The sequence below is a fragment of the Phascolarctos cinereus genome, unplaced genomic scaffold, assembly GCF_003287225.1.
Source record: "Phascolarctos cinereus isolate Bilbo 61053 unplaced genomic scaffold, phaCin_HiC Scaffold_5;HRSCAF=322, whole genome shotgun sequence".
NCBI classification, from domain to species: Eukaryota; Metazoa; Chordata; class Mammalia; order Diprotodontia; family Phascolarctidae; genus Phascolarctos; species Phascolarctos cinereus.
In genome coordinates this window covers 414,820,457-414,846,286 of record NW_027555958.1, presented here as the reverse complement: position 1 = coordinate 414,846,286, position 25,830 = coordinate 414,820,457, and the positions used below count along the sequence as shown (strand labels likewise).

Sequence of the window (25,830 nt, the reverse complement as noted above, 5' to 3'; positions counted from 1 at the left end):
TTACCCTGGAACATCCCTTCACTTTGCTGGCTCCCTTCTCCCACTGGTAAATTTCATGGCCTCCATTTTGTGATGGGCCCAGGCCAACCACTCTTCATTCTCCTCCTGCTGTGCTTCTGAGTATCTGGACTTATTACCATACCCCTCATGTTAGCACAGTGCCTGGCACATAGTAACACCTTAACAAAATACTTGTTACTTGTTACCTGACCAATCATGTACCCATGGAATTAGATTTCCCCTCATTTAATTCAGATTTTCCTAGCAATATCATAAGCAAATGTTTTTGTTTTTTTTAAATGAGGCAAGATGGGTTGGATGAGATGAAAATGCTAGTCTGAGAAGGTGAAACCAAGATGTGATAATGGTATGTGATTAACCTTGATCCTCCAAACTTGGAATTCACTATTGCCCCCAAGCGATTCTCTATGACTACAGGTTATAAAGGAATCATTCATCTGCATTGATGCAGGGAGTTTCCTACATAGGTGAAATCGCAGATCCAGACCACTACCTAACCAGCCCACTCCAAAACCCTCTTCCCCTCCACAAAACCCCCATCATTTATAGCCAAAAAAATGAGTTTAGAAAATGCTAAGACATAGTGGGGGCAGCTAGGTGGTGAGAGAGCACAGAGTCTGAAGTCAGGAAGAACTGAATTGAAATCCAGCCTCAGACACTCACTAGCTGTGCGATCCCTGGCAAGTCACTTAACCCTATCTGCCTCAGCTTCCTCATCTGTAAAATAAGCCAGAGAAGGAAATGGCAAAGCATACTAGTACCTTTGCCAAGAAAACCCCAGGTGGGCTCACAAAGAATCAGACACAACAACAATAACACAGTGGGGGATTTGCAGAAGCTGAATGGCAAGACCACAGAATCACATAGAGCACAATTCATCTGGGAAGTCTAGCTCATTCATTCTCTTCCTTTCTCTTGTCAATCCACCCCCCCCTCCTCAAACTATATCCTAATTTTGAGAGTATGCAGGCATGCTTAAGCCTGTCAAGCGAATCTGGAATTAAGAGGAAGAAGTACCATTTGCAAATCATGATCATAGATTTTGGAGTTTGAACAGAGTTCGTAGTCATCTCTCTGAAGCTCTTCTCAAATCATGAATACCATCTATTACAGACCAATAAGTGGACTCTACTTGAAGCACTTTAGTGTCGGGTCATTCACTTCCATTTGAGCAACCTAGTACATTTCCAGAAAACTATAATTTATCCATTTGTTGACCTCGTTTTAATTTTTATAATTTTAATTGTTATTGTTATCATCATCTTCATTTTTTAAAATAAATTCTTCCCCATTCCCCCCTCAGAGAGCCACGCCTTATAACTAAGAATGAAAAAGGGAGGGGGTGGAGGAAAACCAGTTCAACAAAACTATCCAATGCATTAACCAAGTCTAACATTATATGAAGTATTTCAAATCCATAGTCTTCCACTTCTGCGAAAAAGGGAGGGAGACCATTTTTTATAATCCTTCTTCAGAACCAAGCTTGGTCATAATAATTATATAGCAATCAGTTTTTATTTTTTATTTTTCAAATCTTTCCACTTATATTGTTGTAGTTGGTGTGCACGTTCTTTTACTTTGCATCAATTCATATGTCTTCCTGTGCTTCTCTGTATTTTAAATATCCATCATTTCTTACTGTGTAGTACTATTTCATTACATTCACGTATCCACGTATTTAGCCATTCTTCAACCAGCAGGTATCACTTTGTTTCCAGTCCTACACAAAGTGCTACTATGAATATTTTGGTATAGGTGGGACCATTGCTTTTTTTACTTCTTGAGCTATATGCCTGTCAGTAGGATGTCTAAGTTAAAGGGAATGGATTTTTTTAAAAAATTCACTTTCTTAGCTCTAATTCCAAATTACTTTTGGATAGCTTTCACTGTTAAGCCCTTTTTCTTATATGGGCTGAAACTCCACCTTCCTGTACCTTATACTAGTTGGTCTTTGTTCTGTACTCTGAGTCAAAAAGAAATCCTCTTTCCTCATGACAACCTTCCCTACATCTGAAGACTACTATCACATCTATTTTCTTCTCTGCCACCACCATCCCTGGCCTTCTTTTCTCCACATTAAGTTTTTTCATTCCTTCAATCAAGCCTCCTATGACATGGTTTCAAGTCACCTCAATATTCTGGTTGACTTTCTCTGGTTTGTCAGTGTCCTTTCCAAAATATGGTGCCCTGAACTGTGCACAACTGCACACTCTAAATGTCATCTGACAAGCAGAGAAGAGTAGGATTTCCTCACACTGGACAATTTACACTAGCTCTTTTGGCTGCATGTCTCTTTATGGATTCCTGTTGAGTTGGAGGCCCTAAATCACTCTCTCTCTTTTTTTTTTTTCAATGTTGGCATTGTGTTTATTACCCAGGTATTCATTCCACCCCCAGGATTCTTTGGCTCAAATTAGCAGTGGTTGGAAACGCAAGTCCAATTAGACACCCAGGGTTGAACAGTTCCATCATCATCTCAGTCAATCAAGTCACCCTCCTTGGAGGGGTGTGTGTGTGTGTGTGTGTGTGTGTGTGTGTGTGCGCACGCGTGTGTGTGGGGAAGCTTTTGAGGTTCCCAGGAACCTGTCTGGGCACATTCCAGCAGAGGCAGATGGGGAGGGGAAGAGAAACAGGGACATTTGCATCTTCTCCTCTTGCCCTCAAAGTTGAAGTAGTAGAAACAGAGGTAAGAACAGTAGAAGGGCAGCTTTTGGAAGTGTTGCGGAGCTGCTCAGTTCTGGAGGGCAAAGGCCACTGGTCTCCTCCAAGACTGGACTGAACCTGAGAGATTTACGAGGTGGGGAGTCTATTGCTCATACAAAAGCTGACTAAATAGATTGTACTATGACAATCACAGGGCAATCTCTCTCCTAGTCATTGCTAGCAAGATTCTTGCCAGAATCCTCCTTAATAGGCTGATCCTTAACGTGGAAGACAGTCATCTACTTGAGAGCCAGTATGGCTTCAGAAAGGGCCAAGGAACTATCAATATGCCGTTTGTTGCCTAACAACTCCATGAGAAATGCCAAGAGCATAACAGAGGTCTCTACACAACATTTGTAGATCTGATCAAGGCCTTTGATACTGTCAGTCATGAGGGCTTATGGAAAATTATGTCAAAATTTGGTTGCCCAGAGAAGTTCATCAGTATTGTACGTCAGTTTCATGACAGCATACTTGCTTGTGTTCTAGATAATGGATGATGCCCAGTCACCAGTGGAGTGAAATAAGGCTGTGTGCTTGCTCCCATGTTTTTTGGCATGATGTTTTCAGCCATGTTGTCACATACCTTCAATGAATATGAACATGGCATTGAGGTCAGCTAATACACTGATGGCAAATTCTTCAACTTAAAAAGGCTCCAAGCCAAGACCAAGGTGGAGGGAGTGTCGGTACATGATTTTTTAATTTATAGATGATTGTGCACTCAATGCAGCCTCTGAAGCTGAGATGCAACAAAGTATAGATTGATTCTTTGCTGTTTGTGCTAATTTTGTCCTAACAATTAACACCAAGAAAACACAGGTGCTCCATCAGCCCAACATCCACATATGGAGCCATCAGTTACAGCAAATGGAGTTTTGAATGGTATGGATAAGTTCACTTACTTTGGAAGTATACTTTCCAGGGTTTACTCATTGATAATGAGGTTGATGCATGCATTGCCAGAGCTAGCTCATTGTTTGGGAGGCTCCAAAGGAAAATGTGGGAGAGAAAAGGTATTAGACTGACTACCAAACTGAAGGTCTAGAGTCATTGTGCTGACCTCATTGTTGTATGCCTGTGAAAACCTGACAGTATACCCGTGCCATGCGAGGAAGCTGAATCGCTTCCATTGGGATTGTCTTATGAAGATTCTGAAGATCGTCTGGCGGGATAAGATACCAGACACTAAGGTCCTTTCTCAAACTAAACTGCCAAGCATTCAAACTCTACTGCAGAGAGTGCAACTCTGCTGGGTTGGCCACGTTGTTCAAATGCCAAATGTATGCTTGCCTAAGACTATTTGATGGAGAACACACAGAGCAAGCACTCCCATGGTGATCAGAAAAAGTGATGTGGAGGCGGAGCCAAGATGGTGGAGTGAAAGCAGTGATTTGCTTGAGCTCTCCCCCAAACCCCTCCAAACATCTATAAAAATGGCTCTAAACAAATTCTAAGCAGAACCCACAAAAAGACAGAGCGAAACAAATTTTCAGCCCAAGACAACTTGGATGGTTGATTGAAAAGGTATATCATGCCAGGCAGGGAGAGGAATGCAGTTTGGCAAGGGCGCGCAGGCAAAAGACCAGGCAGGCCTCAGAAAACCAGGAGCAGCCCTCAGAGGACTAAATAATGGGCAGCTGTGGCGGTTTCAAGACTTCTCAACCCATGAATGCCAAAAACAACTTAGAAGGTCAGTAGGAAAAGTCTGTGAGAGAGTAGTGAGAGAGAAGTTTGGTCCCTGCCCCAGTCCCTGTGCATGGCCCCAGGAGAGCAGATGCTTCTGGAGTTTCCGGCCCACAGACTGAGGGGGGAATCGAGTGGCTGATCAGAGGGGGATTGCAGGGATCTCTTTGCTGGTGCAGGATTCTCTTGCTTTGCCCATTCTTGGACCTGGGTCACAGTTTTGGGGTGAGGAGGAGTGCTGGCATGGTGGAGCTTGCAGTGGTGGTGAAGAGCAAATCCTACTCACAGTTCCAAGGAAGAAGAGAGTGCTTGTGGTCACTCATAGACCAGAACACAGGCCAGGAAAGGAATAGACATCTTGACCCTTATCATACCACCTTGGAAGAACTGAAAATTTACCAGTCCCTAGAAGTATCTCTGAAAATAGCTGCACAAAACCCCCGAAGCTTGGGACAGTACATTCTCCACACTGGAAGTAGACCCCTACCTTAAAAAAGAGTTGATAACTTAAGTAATCAGCTGGGATCATGAGCAAACCTTGCAAAAAAAATCAGACCATAGAATCTTTCTTTGGTGACAAAGAAGATTGAAACATACAACCAGAAGAAGACAACAAAGTCAAAGCTCCTACATCCAAAGCCTCCAAGAAAAATATGAATTGGTCCCAGGCCATGGAAGAGCTCAAAAAGGATTTTGAGAAGCAAATAAGAGAAGTAGAGGAAAAACTGGGAAGAGAAATGAGAGTGATGCAAGAAAATCATGAAAAACAAGTCAACAGCTTGCTAAAGGAGACCCAAAAAATACTGAAGAAGATAACACCTTAAAAAATAGCCTAACCCAAATGGCAAAAGAGGTCCAAAAAGCCAATTCTGCCTTAAAAAAGCAGAATTGTCCAGATGGAAAAAGAAGTCCAAAAGGTTACTGAAGAAAATGCTTCCTTAAAAATTAGAATGGAGCGACTGGAAGGTAGTGACTTTATGAGAAATCAAGACACTGTAAAACAAACCCAAACAAATGAAAAAATAGAAAACGATGTGAAATGCCTCGCTGGAAAAAAAAACAACTGACCTGGAAAATAGATCCAGGAGAGAGAATTTAAAAATTATTGAACTATCTGAAAGCTATGATAAAAAAAAATACATTACCTTTCAAGAAATTATCAAGGGTGGGGGGAGCTAGGTGGCACAGTGGATAGAGCACTGGCCCTGAAGTCAGGAGGACCTGAGTTCAAATCTGGCCTCAGACCAAACACTTGACACTTACTAGCTGCGTGACCCTGGGCAAGTCACTTAACCCCAATTGCCAAAAAAAGAAAAGAAAAGAAACAAACAAACAAACAAGCAAACAAAAAGAAATTATCAAGGAAAACTGCCCTGATATTTTAGAACCAGAGGGCAAAATAGAAATTGAAATAATCCACCCATCTCCTCCTGAAAGAGATCCCCAAAGGAAAACTCCTAGGAATATTTAGCCAAATTCCAGAGTTCTCAGGTCAAGGAGAAAATATTGCAAGCAACCAGAAAGAAACAATTCAAGTATTGTAGAAACACAATCAGTATAACACACGATTTAGCAGCTTCTACATTAAGGGACTGGAGGGCTTGGAATATAATATTATGGAGGGTGAAGGAGATAGAATTTCAACCAAGAATCACCTACCCACAAAACTGAGTATAATCTTTCAGGGGAAAAAATGGTCACTCAGTGAAATAGAGGACTTTCAAGCATTTTTGATGAAAAGTCCAGAGCTAAATAGAAATTTTGACTTTCAAATACAAGACTCAAGTGAAACATGAAGATGTAAACAGGAAAGAGAAATCATAAAGGACTTATTAAGGTTGAACTGTTTACATTCCTGCGTGGAAAGGTGATTTTTGTAACTCATGAGACCTTTGTCAGCATTAGGGTAGTTGGAGGGAAAAAATTATATGTATGTAGATAGATAGATAGATAGATAGATAGATAGATAGATAGATAGATAGATAGAAGGCACAGGGTGAGTTGAAGATGAAGGGATAATATCTGGAGAATAAAATTAAAGGGTGAGAGAGGATTATACTGGGAGAAGGAGAAAGGGACTGGTAGAATGGGGTAAATTATCTCACATAAAACAGACAAGAAAAGGCTTTTATAGTGGAGGGGAAACAAGGGAAGGTGAGAAGGAATGAGTGAATCTTATTCTTATAGGATTTGGCTTAAGGAGGGAATAACATACACACTCAATTGGGTATGGAAATCTATCTTACCCTACAGGAAAATAGGGGGGGGAAGGAGACAAGACAGAAGAGGGATGATAGAGGAGAGGGCAGATTGGGGGAGGGGGTAATCAGAAGCAAACACTTCTAAGGAGAGACAGGGTCAAAAGAGAGAATAGAATAAATGGGGGGGGGCAGGACAGGATTAAGGAAAATATGCTTAGTTTTTCACAACATGACCAGTATGGAAGTGTTTTGCATGACTACACATGAATAACCTGTATCAAGTTGCTTGCCTTATCAATGGGAATGGGTGGAGAGGGAGGAAGGGAGAAAATTTGGAACCCAAAGTTTTAAAAACAAATGTTAAAAAAAGTTTTCACATGCAACTGGGAAATAAGATATACAGGAAATGGGGTATAGAAATCTATCCTGCCCTACAGGAAAATTGAAGGGGAAGGGGATAAGACAAGAGGGGGAGAGATAGAAGGGAGGGCAATTTAGGGGAAGGTATATTCAGAATGCATGCCATCTTGGGGTGGGGAGAGGGACAAGATGGGGAGAAAATTTGGAACTCAAAATCTTGTGGAAGTGAATGTTGAAAACTAAAAATAAATTAATTAAAAAAGAAATTTTAAAAGTAAATTAGAAATATTTAAAAAAAGAAAAAATGATACAAGGATACTCTCAAAGTCTCTCTTAAGAACTTTGGAATTGATTACATGACATGAGAGACACTGGTGCAGGACCACTCAGCATGGCGGGACTTCATCAAAGAATTTGCTGTGCTCTATGAGCAAAGCAAAATTGAAGTAGCTCAAAAGAAATGCAAGATGCACAAATTTAGAGAATCCACCCCAAATGTTCACATGTACTATTTGTGCCCGATCTATGGTAGAGCATTCCAAGCTCTTATTGGTCTGATCAGCCCCAGTCAAACACACTGTAACTTGACTCTAACAAAGTGATGTCACTTTGGCCCTCTTCAAGAACGAAGGACAACCACCAATGAGCAAGTCTTCTACGCCTTTTCCATTTCATTGCTTCATCAAAGTCATTGGTGGTGGAATTTAAGATTCAGTTGTCACTACATAGCTAAATCTCTGGGTTTCTTTCTCCACTGCAACCCAGCAGCCTTCTCACCCTGGAAAGATCACTCTTCCAACTTCTTAGGAGCTCATTCTTTCTGAAGAGCTCTAAGAGCTCTTTCTTTATAAAGTGAAGAGGAACACAAGTAGAAAAGATGGCTGGGCAGAGAAAATTCCAGCACAAAGCAACTTCCAGTTCTTCCCACAGGCCAGTGCTTGGGCATAATTTAAATGGTGTAATGAAATAGGAGAAGAGAAAGTAAGATTTCAATTTCCAAGGTATTAAAGGCATTCTGGAAGGCCCAGAACTTCCAGAGAAGCTATTGGAAGGGGGTGGGTGGAGCTGCTCATTTCTTGGTAAATACCAGCTCTCTCTCAGTGTAGGCCATCTAGAAGGCAAGTCCCATCTATATTATAAATGAGTTGGTCAACCAGGAAATTAGTGTTTATTAAGTACCAACTATGTTCTAGGCACTATGCTAAGTGCAGGGGATACAAAGAAAGAACAACAAAAAGTCAACCTACTCTAACCAGTCGGGAAGACTAGAATAACAGAGCATGGGCCATCTCCAAGGAAAGAATCGTGATGAGCCTGGGTCCTCACAGGGTCTGGGTTTCATGGACAATCAGTTTCGATCCTTCTGTCAGTGTTGTCACCTACAATAGGTAGGTCTAGGGCAAATAGGGATCTGTTCTTGTTGGACAGGAACTGAGTTGATAAAATCCCCACAGGTTTTAGAGTGCACCAATGTCCAAGGCCACAACGGTTCCATGTGATATGACTTGGATAACCACATAGTGATGCTGTCCAAGCTCTTCCTTGAATGTGAACAAAATGATCCCATTGCTGGCTACCTCCGTGATGTTTCCTATTCCTTTTTCAGTTTTGATCATTGCCCAGTTCTTGATCTGCTGTGTATGAACTTTCAACAATGTGTTTCTGCTTAACCCTTGGATTTGTTATCTCACCGAATTGTAACTTTCTAGATTTGGACTTGGACCCTGTTTGCAGCTTTGCTCTGTTGATTACCCAGCTGTCTGTGGCTTTGTGCAGGGGAGGGTGTGGGTAGATGTGCATGTACATGCACAGGCACACGCATAGCATAGCCAGTTTGTTTATTCACTTATTAACCCTGCCAGTTGGATCCTGACTCATTACAGGATTCTCTGACCCTTGTCCATCCTATGTGAACTGATGTGGAGGGAATGGGGTAGAGAGCATAGGGAACAACACATAAACATTCACTTCCTCGTTCCTTTTTTGGACTCTACTCCTCACTCTCTGGATTTCTATCTCCTGGCAGGCTTTTCACCCTGGAAGATAACTTGGCCCCTAGACCCCTTCCTCTTATTGGTCAGTTCTTCCAAGAGCCTCCATTTTAAGGAAAGTGAACAAGCCAGCCATGTCTACTATTTCATCTCTCTATGGGCTCCTCCCTTGATTTTCTGGACTTCTTTCTTTACAACGACCCAACAGCCTTCTCATTCTGGAAAGATTACTCTGCCTCGCTTGTTTTTGTTTGATTGTTTGGTTTTTTTGAGACTGTGTCTCCCAGTCTGGAAATGCAGCAGTCATGCACATGCCTGATCTCAAAACTGACTCGCATGGAAGCTTTAACCTCTTTTGTTTTTCTAACCTGAATTGGTTTCCCCTCCTTAGGTAACCTAGTGGCCTTCCACTCCTTGGAACTCACTATATTGATGCTTGCCTTAGTTTGGCTATACAGTCAGCTTTATCCCTACTGAAGCTCAGAATCCCCATATTCATTCAATCCACCAGTCTCAGCTTCCCCAGCAATCGAGACTACAGGTGTGTTCTACCACACCAGGCTATTGATTTGTTGACTTATTCCATTCTTCTTCTATAGATCCATTACCCTAGGGGCAGCAAAATCAGTTCCTAAGGTAGACACATTTGGCAAGAGGTCATTAAGCTACGGGCTTTGAATTTACTTCCCAGCAGGAATAAGCCAAACCACAGAGAAAACACCACCTTTCAGGTGAGGTCCACAGCTTTTCCAAAAGAAGTGGCTCCCAGAGCAAGTTGAATTAGCAGCCCTGCCCATTGGCAATATAATAAAACCAGTGAGACTGGACAGAGGACAAGTTTTTGGTACAAATAAAAACTCTTTCTGGAATACAGGTGCATTGATGCATTATTGGTAAAGATATGCATAATGTTGGATATCAACTTAGAATTATTTTTTTTTCAACTTAGAATTATACAAATCACTTCTATTGACTATGGATGGGCAAGACAATTTGGTACCATAGGAGATTCTGGACTTAGAGAGGCAACAGAACTTCTTCCATTATCCGGTAGAGTGGGAACGGTTATACATCTCACAAGTGTAATGAGAGAATATAGGAACCTAAATACAATGGTCATGCCCCAGGGCTGGCAGAAGCTTTCTACTAATAATATCCCACCAAACCAAGGCTTCAAGTCCAAAGAGTTGTCCTAGGGGGAGGAATGATATTCACATTTACAGAAATTTTGCTTGTAATTAAGCTTGTACAGTGAGGAGGGAAGAAATGGCTAACACATCATACTTTCCCGAACAGTTTCTTTAGCGAAGCAAATCATCTCAAAGCCATTATTTCCCATGTTATTTCCCATTCATTCCCTTGTTTTGGTCCCCCTCCTATTTCCTGACCCTTAGCTCATCAAATGTAACAGTGTATTCCAGTTTAGCCTCTAGATTTGTAACCTGCAACATAGGGATTTCCTGACTTTGAACTTTGGTCCTACTGCCTGGCTCTATCTGGCTTCACATTCAGTCCATACTATCATCTGGGAGGGTGTGAGGTCGCTGTTCAGCTTTTGTTCTCGAAGAGGAACAATGACACCAGGATGGTCATGTCTTGACTTGCAAGTGAATTTTTTTTTGAGGCAGAGTTAAGTGATTTGTCCAGAGTCACACAGCTAGTAAGGGTCTGAGGCTGGATTTGAACTCAGGTCCTCCTGACTCCAAGGCTGGCGCTCTATCCACTGTGCCACCTAGCTGCCCCAAAGGAATTGGATTTAAAGTGAGGTAGAGCTGTGCAAAGTCATCAGCCTCACTCTTTCCTCCAGTCATCAGAGTCAAGTGGCAAGGCATAGGTCAAGATGACTGGCGATAGCTCCAGATGCAGTGGGAGATCTTGGCCTTTTTAAGCTAAGATCTTTCCCAAGTTTTAGTTTGTCTGAGGCAATGTCCATTCAGTAATTAAAGGATAGGTAAGAATTGAGGCAAAAGATGGCCTGGTTTGCCTTCATAAAAAAACCAGTCTGGGCAGGAAAAACCCTCAGAGTTTCTGGCCAGAATAGAAATAGAAGGTGGGGTGAAGTGAATGAAGAAGGTCTTGTTTTGCTTTTCAATCACAGACATTTGGGGCTCCAATCTGAACATTTTGCTCCCTTGTAGATGTCAATAAAAACAGCTCACATTTTCATCATACTTTTCAATACACAAAGCATATTCCTTACAAAAGCCCAAGTCAGTAGTGTATTATAATACTCAATTTTGCAGAGACATGCATTTGATTAAGGATTTGCACATTAAGTACATGGAACACTTACTTTCCTTGGACAATCCCATAGTTTTTGGATGCTCCAATTAATATCCGGGCTGCTGCTTCTGTGAGGCTTCCGTCTTTATACTGTGTTTCAAAGCTACTCTAAACATCAATTTAAACAACACCAATTATTAACAAAACAATTAAATAAGTAAATAAAGCATGAATGTAATGTGCTAGCAGTCTTGACCCAATGAAAGAATTTTATGAGATACTAAGTACAGGTATCCTTCATCATCTCAATAAAATGTAAGCCCTTTGTGGGCAGGGATAGTTTTACTTTTATCTTTGTATCCGTTGAACCTATCATAATGTCTAGCACATAATAGGTATGTTATGTACTAATACATGCTTTTTTGAACTGAATAAGAAGTAAATAAAATAACCAGCAATCATGCATACTTTCGTGAGTCTCTCTTTGTTTTGCTATTGAGTGTAGAGATGCTTGAAGATTCTATATGAAGGAATAATCCAGGCAGAAATAGGACAGCCTTTGCAGCTGAACCCCAGATCACCCTAAGCAGGGTTTTTTTTGTTACTTATTATTAGATCTCTCTCTCTCTCTCTCTCTCTCTGTCTCTCTCTCTCTCTCTCACTCACACACACACAGTCTCCAGGAGATATTCTGCTCCAATAGATGGTTAGGGATGTGACCTTCTTCCTATTAGTTTAATTTAATATTTGGATTTTATCTTTATAATTAATTAATATACAGACTATAAAAATTTTGCCCTACAAGAGAAAAACAGATGGACAGACAGATAGATAAAAAGAGATTGATTGGCCCCATTTCCAGAGTTCAATTTGTCTCCATTCTTGATGTTAATCTCAACTCAAGCTTGTCCTCATTCTAGCCCTGCCTCACTTCTAAGTCTCTATAATAGTCAAAGGTGCTCACTCACTAGTTATTGGTTAAGCCCAGTTCTCCCCTTGGGTGAAGTTGCCTTGTTTACCTCTCAATCTACCTTTAGGTCTAGCATAGACTCTCTCTGTGCATCTCATCGTGGCTGTAACATTAACATCTCGAGAATCTCTCATACTTACTCCTGTGCTCAGAGCAGACATACTTTCTCTTCCCATTTGAAAACTGGCATGTCCAATTGTATCTCCCACAAGTAACTATCCACAATGCTAATATATAATTTTATAATTGAAAAATATCTCAAGTATATGATACTAAATAATAGGCAAACATGTCAATAAAATTTTCAATAAAGGTGAAACCAGATTGAGGGATTTGAGTCTCAATAATATTTAGAAACAACTTGTTAGACTCAGTGTTATTGATATTACTTAGGATTCTATAACTTCACTATTTCCCTCAAGCATTTTTATCTTAAGGAAGGGGAGAAAGGGCAAAAGGGAACTAACTCAACAGGATTACTGGACAGCAACAGGAACCCCTGAGAACCACAAGACCAAATTAACAGGTTCCAGGTTGGGGTTGCCAGGAAGTGAACTAAGGCATCAATATACAAGCACAATAAAACTGTCACCAGGATAATGGAGAAATTTATATTCATTGCTAGACTGGCTTGGTGCAAGGCCATGACAATAATATTATAATAAGTGTAAATAACAGAAGTAGGACATCTAGGACAACATCTGGAGAGGATATGGAGAAAACAAGGACTATAAGGATCAAAGCGATGAGAAGAAGGGATGTGCCTTACTTATAATGAAGAAGCTAGTGTTTCTGGGAGGAATTTTAGCTGTTTTTGTTTTGTTTTGTTTTGCATTGCAAGGTTGAGTCTCATAACTTCTCTCTGGCGCTATGTAGGCCAACAAAATACCTAGATAAATTTGAGTTCTTTCTATGTCACTCTCAACCCTGTTGCCGTGACAGAGGGAAGGTTGGGGAGCAAAAATAATATCCATAAACAGGAAATAAAGAATCATTTTGTCATTTTAGCAGCCATGGTGGCCAGAGAAGAATTGTTTCCTTTGTGACTCTTGCAAGTCCTCAGAAGAAGTAGGCAAAAAAATCAGTAACAGATGGTACCTTTATGGGATCTGTTTCTATTGGCCATGCTGCCAAGGCACACTGGGGGAAATACCCTCCAACTTAATCAAGATAGCAATGTGACACCAGTCAGACCTGTTTGACAAGCCCTATGACCTCAATTCCTATGGCAAAAATGAGCACAAGGGAGAATCTAGAATATATTTTTTATTTGTTTTGTAAGACTCAATTAAGTTTAAATGTAACCAAGAAGCCTGGAGTGCTGAGGTTGAGGTTTACTATAGAAGATGCTAGTACAGGTAGGGAGAAGCAGCTGCAGGTAGATGGTAAGATGGCCTGGATGGGAAGTGGCGTATTATTACTGAATTAGTGATGGATCAAAAATGCCTGTTGCCTAGATCATGATATAGAGTTGGATGGGCAATTCATTTAACTGGTCCCCTGTATTAGCACATATATGTTAGACGGGCACTAGAGATGAACAAAGAACTAGGCTCACATTTGAACAAAAGGAAGAAGTTAGGTTAATGATGATAATAATAACAATAGTCAGCATTTATATAGTGCTTTAAGGTTTTCAAAGTACTTTATATCTTATCTCATTTGATCCATACTATAACCCTGGGAGGTAGGTACTATTATTACCCCCACTTTACAAATGAAGAGACTGAGGCAAACTGAGGTTAAGTGACTCGCCCAGGGTCACACAGCTAGTAAGTATTGGAGTCAGGTCTTCCTGGAACCAAATCTTGTGCTGTATCACTGCAACACCTCTCTGGCTTTGAGGTTGGATCACACTAGAAAACTGGGCACTTTCAACAATCCCAATAATAAATAACAAATCCATAAAATAATAAATCTATTTAAAACTAACATTGACTGTACTGTAAAAAGTTGGCAAACCATGGAACACCACAATCTCCAAAGAATCCAAGTAACAAGTGACCCCAAGGGTGATGGAAAGAGGCATGATAGATGTAAGTAAACTGTTAAACATCCATGATGACTTGTGCATATGAATTGATATAAAAGCTATGACACCCAGGAGATGTACAATTGAGAAAGGAGGTAAACTAGTCATCTAGCGAGAGAATAAGGTACCTACGAAATGGTAACCAAATGTTGAAATGATGGTAAGCAAGATGGCACAGTGGATGGAGCGCTGGATCTGGATTCAGGAAGACCTGAGGTCCAATTTGACTTCATAAACTTACTTTCTTCTTCATGTATGTCTCTGAGCAAGTCACTTCACCTAAGTCTAACTCAGTTTCCCTAACTGTAAAATGTGGATAATAACAATAGTACCTCCCTCCCAGAGTCGTTGTGAGGATAAAATGAGATAATATCTGTTAAGTGACTTGCAAACTCTAAAATGCCTGCCTCAAAAACTAATTTGTCCTGGCACATTCTTATATGGCATCCAGGGGTGATTTTATTCTGGGACAATATGATAATTCACTATGCAGAGGGGTACTGAAATCTTTGAACCAGTTATAAAATATAAATGATTAACTAAATCCAACAGAAAGAGGTTAATTTAATTTAACATAATTACAAACAGTCTAAAGTACTTGGATGGCAGAAAGTGAATAAGAATTAAGAAGCTTTATGATCAGGGTGAAAAGAGGAGAATGTAAAAGCTAGCTTGAAGCTTAAAATAAAAAAAATGAAGATGTTGGCAACTGGTCCTATCACTTCCTGACAAATAGAGGGAGAAGAAATGGAGCCAGTATCAGATTTTACATTCTTGGGCTCAAAGATCACTACAGACACTAACTATAACCATGAAATTAAATGATGGCAAATCTGGACAGCATACCTAAAAGCAGAGACGTCACCTTGCCAACAAAGATCTGTAGAGTCAAAGCTATAGTTTTTCCAGTAGCAATGTATGGCTGTAAGAGTTGGACTATGAGGAAACCTGAGAGTCACAGAACTGACACTTTCAAACTGTAATTCTGGAGAAGACTTTTCAAAGTCCCTTAGACAGCAAGCAGATCAAATCAGTCAATACTTAAAGAAATTAATTCAAGCTATTAACTGGAAGGTCCAACCACTCCAGTATCTTGGCCAAGAAAACCCCAAATGGGGTCATGAAAAGTTGGACATGACCAAAATGACTTAACAACAACACCAAAAGATATGAATAAGTAGTTTTCAGAGGAAGACATCCAAATTATCAATAGCCATATAAAAATGCTCTAAATCACTAATGATTAGAGAAGTACAAATTAAAACACCTCTGAAGTACAACTCATGGCCATTAGATTGGCTAAGTTAACAAAAAAGGAAAATGACAAATGCTGGATTGGCCATGGGAAAACAGGCACTTTATTTAATGTGCTGTCGGTAGAGCTGTTAACTGGTCCAGCCATTCTCGAAAGCAATTTGGGACTAAGCCCAAAAATCTATTAAACTCTGGTATCCTTTGATCCAGTGATAATACTACTAAGACATCAAAGATAGGGGAAAAGGACCAATGTACACAAAAATATTTATAGCAGCTATTTTTGTGGTGGCAAAGCATTGATAACTGATAGCATGCCCATCAACTAGGGAGTGGCTGAACAAGTTATGGTATATGAATGTGATGGAATACTATTATGTATTAAGAAATGATGAAGAGGATGGTTTAAGAAAAACCTGGAAAGACTTGTATGAAATGATGGAAAATGAAGTGAGCAGAACCAGGACAATTTCTACAATAACAACAATATTAAAAAGACAATCAACTATGAAAGACTTACACACTCTGACACAATAACCAACCACAGTTCCAAAAGATTCATAATGAAATATGCTATCTATCTCAAGACAGAGACCTGATGGACTTAAGAATACATATTTCTTTTCTTTCTTTTTTCTTTCTTTCAACATGGCTGATGTTGGAATTTGTTTTGCATAATTATATATATTTGTATTGAGTTTTGTTTTTCTTGCCTTCTCAATGGGTAGGGTAAGACAAGGAAAGAGGGAGAGAATTTGGAACTGAAAATAAAATAAAATTGAATTTTAAAAATAGAACTGCTTAGAATTTTATTTAATGCGAGGCAATCAAGGTTAAGTGACTTGGCCAACGTCACACAGCTAGTGAATATCATGTGTCTGAGGTAGATTTGAACTCAGGTCCTCCTGACTCAAGGGCCAGTGCTCTATCCACTGCACCACCTAGCTGCCCCTGCTTAGAATTTTAAATAAACCTTACACTCTACAGCATATAGGTTTAAAATTAATTCTGAATGAAGGTAAAATCAAATATTTAGTATTCAAAGACAAATAGCTCTTTGGATCACTTGAAAGTACTGAGAAATAAAAAAGCCATTTAAAGAAAGAAAATCATATCAATCTGATTATTATGGGCAATCCTTACCATCTGTATTATAGCTACATGCAATCTGGCCTCTTCCATTAAATCTTCATCTGTTGGAGATAAATCATTTTTTTCAGTATTTTCAGAAAAATGATCTGTAGGCACCTAAGTTTAAAAACAAACATACACTGACATAAAGACAAAAATTATCCATAAAGGCGTATTTGTAAAAACATGTATGCACACATCTGAAACATGCTCTGTAGAAATTATGAAGAAGTTGGCAAATCATTGCACTCAATAAAGAGCAAAGGAAGTGAAGTTGTTGAAATTGGGCTGACCCCTCAACTGGAAAGTATTGTCCAAAATAGAAAGTCTTCTTTTCAGTGATTAGAATGATGAAGATACTCAATAGTGAGGCTAGTGGAAAACCAGTGCTTCCACAGACATTTCTACAAATCGGCTGTCTTTTCTCTCCCCTCCACAGAAAACTATAGTTTTCTCTTGACCATGAGGTCTCTTGGAACTCCAATGCAACCAAAACATTATAACCATAGCTGCCATTTACATAGTTTTAAGTTCTTTATGTAGATTATCTCGTTTGAAATCCTGTGAAGTAGTTGCTATTAGTAACTGCATTTTAAAGATGAAGAAGCTATAGTAAGGATGTGAGGCGACATTTAAATATAGATTTTCCTGACTCCAACTCTAACACACACAATTTTTTTTCTGGACATTAAATATCACTATCCACCAAATTCGGACTTTCCCCTAAAACACTCTCTTGTCGCTGAATACTTGGCCTATTGGTACTTTGTCAGGCAAGCCTCTTTCCTCAAAGTCCAGTTTCATCATATCTATTTTGTCCAAATAATCAGAACCAACTCATTACTTCACAGTAAACAAGGAAGGTCAGACTAAGCAAAGAAAAAAAGAAACACTATTTCTGAAAAATAACATGACTCACAATATTAGGGTAATCAATTTTGGTTTTCTCTTCTACTGTGGACCAAATAATATTTGTCAAAATGTTTTCTGTTTTAGATAATATAATTGCATTCTCTATCACCTCTTGTATGTGTAGAATGGCATTTTGCATTGCCATTTGTCTTGGGAGGGAAATAACACAAAGACCTGTGAAAAGAAGAAAAATACCTCTAAAATAGTATCCATAGTGCCAAGGAAAAGTGAAAGGTCACACGATTAAATGGCGAATGTTGGAGATCTCACACACACACACACACACACACACACACACAATCTTCGGGCTCAAGTTGCGAATGAAGACATGCATACATGTACACAGAATCTTAGAACTCAAAAGGATCTCAGAGGCTATCTAATCCAATAATTTTACAGAGAAGTAATTGGGTCAAAATAACATGGTAATTCAGTGGCAATCAGGACTGGAATATGTCTACCTATGTCCTGATTTCCTGCCCAGGTTTTTCTCTCTGTATCAGAACTATTTTCCATGTTGTCAAATCATATATGTGTGTGCATGCATGTGTGTATGTATGTGTGTACATGTACATATACATGCATGTATGCACGTATATGTGTATATATTCCTTAAATGTCCAACTCTTATCCTGGATTCTTCTCTCTTTACTTTGAAGAGTACTTCTATCTTTATAGTTTCAATTATCTCCTTTATGTGGAAGACTTCCAAATACATAGGATCAAGGATCTAGAAAGGACCTCAAAGTCCAACTAATTCCATAATCTTCTCATTTTATAGTTAATGTTTATAGAAAACATTTTATAGTTTATAATAATGGGAGGTTAAGAGACTTAAGGTAATGTGTCAGAGTTTTTCTTAAGCTTACTCAAGTTTTAGTTTCAAATCCTTACTTCTACCTCCTCCAATCAACTCAAATTCAACATGACTAACATCAAATTCATCATCTTCCCCTCCCCCACACACAAAAAGCAGCCCTCCATCCCAAACTTCCCTATTCCTTCCAATGCTCCCACCAACCTTCTAGGCACCCAAATCATTAAAGTCATTTTTGATTCTCTACTCTCCTTCACTCTTTATATCCAATAATTCCTAAAGTATGCTATTTCTACCTTCACAATATCTCTCCAATACAGAGCTACCCTTGGGACAAGGGAAATTAAAGCATTTTGCCCCAACCCCCAAACTTGGAGAGGCTCTGTGCTACTGTTACAAGTAGCAGAGGGCAGCTAGTAAAAGAGGTACCTGGTGGGGAAGAAGGAAATGAATTAACTAAACCAATATGAGCTAACACAAAACAAAACCAAAAATCATAAAGCCTCCTATGCATGTATACAAACAATCTATAACTCATTCTCCAATTGTCATCATCTAAGCAAAGACAATGGAACTCATCCTCTTTTACTTTTAACCCATCACATTCAGGCTTCATGGTGTCCTCTTGTACTCTCTTTTTTCCTTTTCAAAGTTCCCTTTAATAACATTGTCACTAGAATGAACTTTAGTGTGATGGAAAGATCACTGGCCTTAAGAGTCAAAAGATGTGAGTGCGAATTCTTGTTTTGCCACTTAGGTATATGACTATAGGTAAATAACCTCACTTCTTTGCACCTCGATCTCTTCTGCTATAAAATGGGAGTCATAATATTGACACTAACTACTGGACAGAGTTATTGACAGAATTATTTTGTAAACCTAAACTACATAACTACATAAACACAAACAAACTACATAAATAGCTGTCACTAGTTTAGTATAGGGGGAAAGGCACTGAGGTAAGACAAGCCAAGATGATGGTAGAGAAGGAAGTAGTACAATCCATCTCTCTCCCACAATTTAATGTGCCAAAATAAGGCCTGATGAGAAATTCAAGAAAAAAAATCACTGTGAGTCATTTTTCTAGCCCAAGTCAGCAAAAAGAGACAGACAGAGAAGTTTGTAGACACTGAGGACAGGGTCTAGCCATGAACAAAATACAAATGTTCGCTGGCAGTTTAGTACCAAAGCTGGGTGATAAATCCAGTACAGACTGAGGAAGGCGTCTATGCCAAATGGTGGAGTACCAGAGAAAGGAATGCTCAGAGTGACCTCTGCACAGGGGTTTTATTCTAAGGCAAGGATTGTTTGCAATAAGATTACGCACACTGAGCAAGGAACAAGGACAGAAGTGAGCAGTAGATGTGTTGCTCTGGCCCCAGGATCCTGACCCCAGCCTAGTTGGAAGCCTATAGCAGAATAACTTGGGTAAGAAGCCCAGACTAAAGGGAATCCTACAGTTCTGTGGCTCTGAACTTGCATAGCTTAAATCTGTCCAACAGTGGCTGAATCTAGCAGCAACCTGAAGTTCCAGCCAAATTCAAGCCCATAGCTGTGTCACCTAAACCCAAACCCAGGTCAGGAATGTACAGAGTTCAGACCAGGGCAGTGCCCTGACTTCACCTAGAGCAGACCAAGTACCTCATATCAAAAATAACTGATATGGAAAACAGATAATGGAGATATCATTTAAGAATCCTTGGACTATATAAAAATCATGAATAAAAAGAAAGCCTAGATACATTTCAAGAAATCATAACAGAACACATCCCAGCTCCCTTAGAACCAGATGGCAAAATGAAAAGAGAAGAATCCATTGGTCACTCCTTGAAAGAAATCCCAAAATGAAAACTCCCAGGAATATTGTAGCCAAAATCCAGGGCTTCCAGGTCAAATAAAAAGTACTGCAAGCAGCCAGAAAGAAAGAACTGAAATACTGAGGAATCACAGTGAGGATTGCATAAGATTTAGAAAACACCTCTATAAAACAGGGGAGAGCTTGGAATATGACATTCCAAAAGGCAAAGAATTGGCTTAAACAAAGAATAATTTAGCTAGAAAAATTAAATATGATCCAGGAAGGGAGGAAATGGATCTTTAGTGAAATAGAGGACTTCTAAACTGTCCTGATGAAAAGAACAGAACTGACTAGAAACTATCAGATGCAAAGGAGTCAAGAGAAACATAAAAAGGTAAATATGAGCAAGCAGCCAAAAGAGACTAAACAAGGATGAATTGTTCACATTGTAGTATGCGTGTGGAGGTAATACTTATGCTCCCTCAGAGACCTACTATCACTGGGGGCTTAGAAGGATTTTGATAAGACAGAGAGCTTGGGAGTGTTTTTATTATTTTTTTTTATCTTAGAATACAGGAAAGGAGGGGGGAAAGTGGGGGAAATTATCTTAAATAATTGGAGTGTGTAAGTTGAAAACTACAAACAAGTAGGAAGGAGTAGAGGAAGTAGATAACACTTGAACCTCATTCACTTTCTGAACCGGTCAAAGGATAGCAGATTACACACAGCTGGATACTGTTAAACAGGGAAATAGGAAGGAAAGTGTAGAAGTGATATGAGAGAATAAGAAGAGTTGTAGATTAATGGAAGGATAAACAAACTTTAGCCATAAAGAGTAAATTTCTAAGAGGGGTTTAAAAGGAAAGAAAGAAGGGATATGAACCTGTGATTGGCTTTAAATGAGGGAAAGAGAACAGGGGCAGAGGTACCAAAGCAGATTGCATCAAACCTAGAGCATGGTGCTGAGCATACTCTTCCTTGCTCACAACTCTCTTCTTCTTCTTCTTTTTTTTTTTTGGTGAGGCATTTGGAGTTAAGTGACTTGCCCAGAGTCACACAGCTAGTGAGTGTTAGGTGTCTGAGGCCACATTTGAACTCAGGTCCTCCTGACTCCAGGGCTGGTGCTCTATCCACTGTGCCACCTAGCTGCCCCTCTCTTCCTATTTTTAAAGAGTGGATGGGAAAAAATGAAAATAGAAAATAGAATAAAAAGAAATACACAATTAACAACCATAAATGTAAAGGTGAATGGGATGACTTCACACATAAGAGGGAAGAGGATAGCAGAATTGGTGTGACAGCTGACTACAACAATAGGTTCTTTACAAGAAACACAGAAAAAATAAAGATGCACACAGAGCTGAAATAAGGGGTCAGAGCAAAAACTATTATGCTTCAGATGAAGATAAAAACAAGTCAGGGATAGCAATCATCATCGTTCAAGAAATTATCAAGGAAAACTGCCCTGATATCCTAAAACTGGAGGATCTAATAGAAATTGAAAGACTCCATCAATTACCCCCTGAAAGAGATCTCAAAATGAAAACTTCTAGTGATATTATAGCCAAATTCCAGAGGCCCCGGGTCAAAGAGAAAATATTGCAAGCAATCAGAAAGAAACAATTTAAATATCATGGAGCCACAGTCAGGATAACATGAGATTTAGCAACTTTTACATTCTCAAGGGCAAAGGAGCTAGATTACAACCAAGAATAAGGGAAGGTAATGGAAGTGTCAGATCAGAATATCAAAGAAACAAGACAGGTACAGTTTTGAAGGACTTTAATCTAATTCTAAAAGAGAAGTTTCATGTGTACTAAAAGACAGAGGGGTAAAAATGCAAGACTGTCACTTTAAATCTTTGCCAGTAGGCTTAAATGAAAGAAGCACTAGCAGTAAATAGCCTTGAATGCATTTGCATGGGAATATCAGCATTCAAAAGGCAGCAGGAGGAACTCTGATTCCCCACAGATAAGCAGTAATAGCCTGGGAAAAATCTTTCCAGGTAGGGCCACAATTGAGTGATGAGGCTCAGCAGGAACTGGGAAAATTATGGGGTGGGAGGAGAAGAAAAATTTGCTAATCACTGTGTGGGAAAAGGTACAAAAATAGACCTCCTTGTTTGTAAACTTACAAGGACCCACTTGGGCAAGGTCATAGATTATTATAAGCCCAAGGAAAGAGACTGTTAGGGCTGTGAAATTCCTAAACAATGAATTGACTTACTGGAAAGATGGGACCTCTTCATTCACTCCTTGAAAAGAAGGGGAGAATTTGCAAGTTTGTTTACCATATAGATGTGATTTATGTGATGATTTGTAGTTCATATAGTCACTAAGTAGAGTTTCAGAATGTAATTGTTGAATTTTACACCAGAATGAGTTTAAACTTGTGGAAAAGAAGAAAAAGAACAGGTGAAAAACGCTAAGTGAAACCATTTTATGTGTGAGACCTGGTAAACCTTTATTGTCAATTGCAAAAACATGAGAGTAATGATAACGTATCCAGCCCTAAACTGTGATTAGCAAAACTTGCTATTTAAGATAAAATCTCTTGGGACTGTAATTGATATTGTTCTGAGTTTTGCATTCAGGTACGATTGTCTGATTGATCAACAAGTCAGGAATCCACCATTCAAGAGATAAACTGCTTAGAGGGAATGTGATCCTAAACTGTTACTTGTGAATGTCTATGTCTGGGAAAAGTCAAAGGGATACCTTGGCATGGCCTAAGATAGGATCTTATTTACTGTTTCCCCATTGTGTTACTTCCTTTTGGACAGAAATATTTCCCACCTGGTTAATCCTAAATTTGACTATAATACCCTGTAAATGAGGAGAAAAATTTCTATATAATTGGCTACTAACTGTGACTCTTACCTGAAATCAAACAAAGCTAAGTTTGTTTTATTCTGGTGTACATGTGTTGAATCACTCTGCGCCCTCAGGCTTAAGCCAGAAGGACTAGTTTTGATGCTGGTGTAGTCATTTCCCTGCTTTTTCCTCTTATAGCAAATTTCTATTATCAGGGCAGGCAAACTGTGGAAGTTTATCATTATGATACTATAAGAAGATGTAAGTATAAAATATCTTACTGTCCTTCAATCTGAATTTGTAGTCATTCCATACTCTAAGTAACTATATAAATGGGTTCTTGGGCTTGTCATCTGCCTGTTCATAGTTATAAATTCATGTAGAAGATAAGGTTCTTAAAATATTTCAGAATGATATGGGAATAATTGGACAAATAAAGAAGCTTGTGAAACAAAGATATGAATCTATTAATTTGTGAGGTTAACATCAGAAAATTCTTCTGTTTTAAGGAATAGAATTTCATTGCAATCCGTTATCTTAGTGGAGAGTAACTTATGAACCATCTTGTATTGCAATGGGAAATATGATTTTACTTAGGTTTGTTATTTAATCTGAGATTAACATCTATATGTAGAACATGTCCTAGCATACATGCAAATTGCTCAAGAGTTGCTTTAAAGCTGTCCCCATTGCTTAAAGGACTTCTAAGAGTAGTCATCAGTGTTTGTATAATATCTATTCCATTTGAATATGGTCAACAACTAAACATGTTTTGCTTTAGACAACTCATTTGATATAAACTATTCTCAACTTCATTTGTGTAACCATGGAATTTAGGAGTGGAAAGCATCTACTTAACAATGAGTCTTGTTACCTATGTTTTCACATATAGGATTAGATCCTTATCAGAATCTACTCCTCTTAAAGGAAGAAAACTAGAATTGAAGCGGAAAAGTTTGAGAAAGCAACAAGATCAGACTATTATATAAGTCAAATGTATTATGATTCTAAGGGGATATGTAAAAATTTAAATTCTCTGAAGTTTCAAGTAAACTATAGGATTCTAATTTGATTTTCTTCTTATAGCTCTATTGTCGACAAGATCAAAACCATAGGTTTGAGCTGGTTTTCATCACATGAACTAATTATTGGAAAAGTATAATTTAGAATGGTGTACTAAACTGTATTGAGATCTATTTTGTAAAGGATTTTAGCAGCAACATCTAAAAATCCACAAGTAATATGGAACCATAGATGCAAATTTACTGAAGAAGAGACCACTTCAGAGCTGTCTGAGAACAAGACCCATTCCAGAATATCTAGGAGATGTTTTTAGAGACCTGATGACTACATGGAATATCAGGAATCCAAGATGAACTGTGTTGATTAAGTGGACATTGGGAGTGGATTACTAAAATACAAGGAGATGATGATAGTTCATGTTGATGATCTTTATTTTATTACTTTGGCTTTTGTTTCACAATATCTATATTTGCTGATCCTTCTTAGTTACCTCGGTGACATGTAAATCTCCTCTAAAAATTGTCCATGGTTTTAGATATTCTTACTATGGTTCATACTATGATTAACCAATATTCTTGTTCTTACATTAATAAGTCAAGGGAAATTGTGACAGGTCTCCCATTGATAATAAGGGGAAATTGAGAAAATCAAATTACTCTGATTCCATTTTGTTATTGATTCTATTCTGTTTCATCTCCAATATGTGGTAAAATCACTGAAGCCATGTTTCCTTGTCTCTGAATTTAGTTCAGAAATTCAGCTGGGCTGTAATAAGTTAAGTCTGGAAATCCAGTTCTTCCAATAATCACCATATGCCACAGACTCTTTCTTCACCTCCCTTGGGGTAGAGTGGAAGAAAATTTCAACAGATGATTTTCCTGTTGGTTTTGTTGTTTTCCTGATTGTGCTTATTTCGAAGTTGTGGATTGTGTCTCTAGTGTAGCTCATTAATGAACTCCTCTGCTTCCACCATGATAATGGAACCTCTCATATACCACTCATGGATCTTTGGGGAAGATACCATCAGAAAGAATTTATGAGCAGGTCACAAGGGATAGAGTATATATGGTGGGAGCAAGAGCCTGGGAATGTGACTTTGGGTACCATGGTTATTGTAAACAGCAAAATAGCTCCTTTCCGTAAGAAAACTTGCATGTGACCCTGGTCCATCTTTTAGCAGTATGCCTTCTTTGATCTGTTTCTATATAATATCTGGCTTGGCGTAGGCTTGGAGTGGAAATCTACCACTGTCCTGCCCTGCACAGGACCAGCCTTGTAAGTAAGCTCCCCCAATAAAACCTATTTACTATCACACTGGCATGTATTGCCCCTTTTTCTTCAGTATCTCAGTATCTTCTCAAAGGTGGAATGTCCCTCTGGATTGTCTGCCACCCAACACTCCTCCAATTATAATACAAGCTCCTTAAGAACAGGAATTATTTCATCTCTATATTACAGTGCTTAGCACAGTACCTACCTGTGCTTGGCATAGTAGGTATTTGATGAATGCTTGTTGAATGACTGATTATTATCATTTATAAACATTGGGAAATTGGTAGCATTTGTCTTCTCCATCTCCTTTCCTACCCTTTGTGAATCTTAGGCTGCAAAAGTAACCTTGTCAATAATGCTTTTGTAATAAATAATTATGATTATAGACTGTATACATGAAAAATGTTTTTTTTAATACAAAAATTGTTACTGTCAAAGATCTCCATTTTCGCAAATATTTGTAGTCAGCCAGATAAAATTAATGGGGTATTTTGTCGTTAGACCATGGGTTTCCCCATAAGCATGAGTTTACAAATTTAAACAGAAACTAACAGAGATATTCTAGGAAGATTACTTCCATAGACTGTTGAGTCAATAGGTTTCTTGCCCTCCCTTGTTATCCC

General features: G+C 38.9%; 1 protein-coding gene across 1 annotated transcript in view; it reads right to left on the bottom strand.

The window, feature by feature from the left end:
- SLC9C2 (solute carrier family 9 member C2 (putative)) overlaps window positions 1–25,830 on the bottom strand; it is a 113,205-nt gene that overhangs the window by 57,324 nt on the left and 30,051 nt on the right. Inside the window, exons 11-13 of the mRNA XM_078155789.1 lie at window positions 17,488–17,658; window positions 16,585–16,679; window positions 11,256–11,353 (exon numbers count right to left, since the gene is read on the bottom strand). Of these exons, the coding sequence (XP_078011915.1) occupies window positions 11,256–11,353; window positions 16,585–16,679; window positions 17,488–17,658 (364 nt within the window). The remainder of the gene's footprint in view (window positions 1–11,255; window positions 11,354–16,584; window positions 16,680–17,487; window positions 17,659–25,830) is intronic.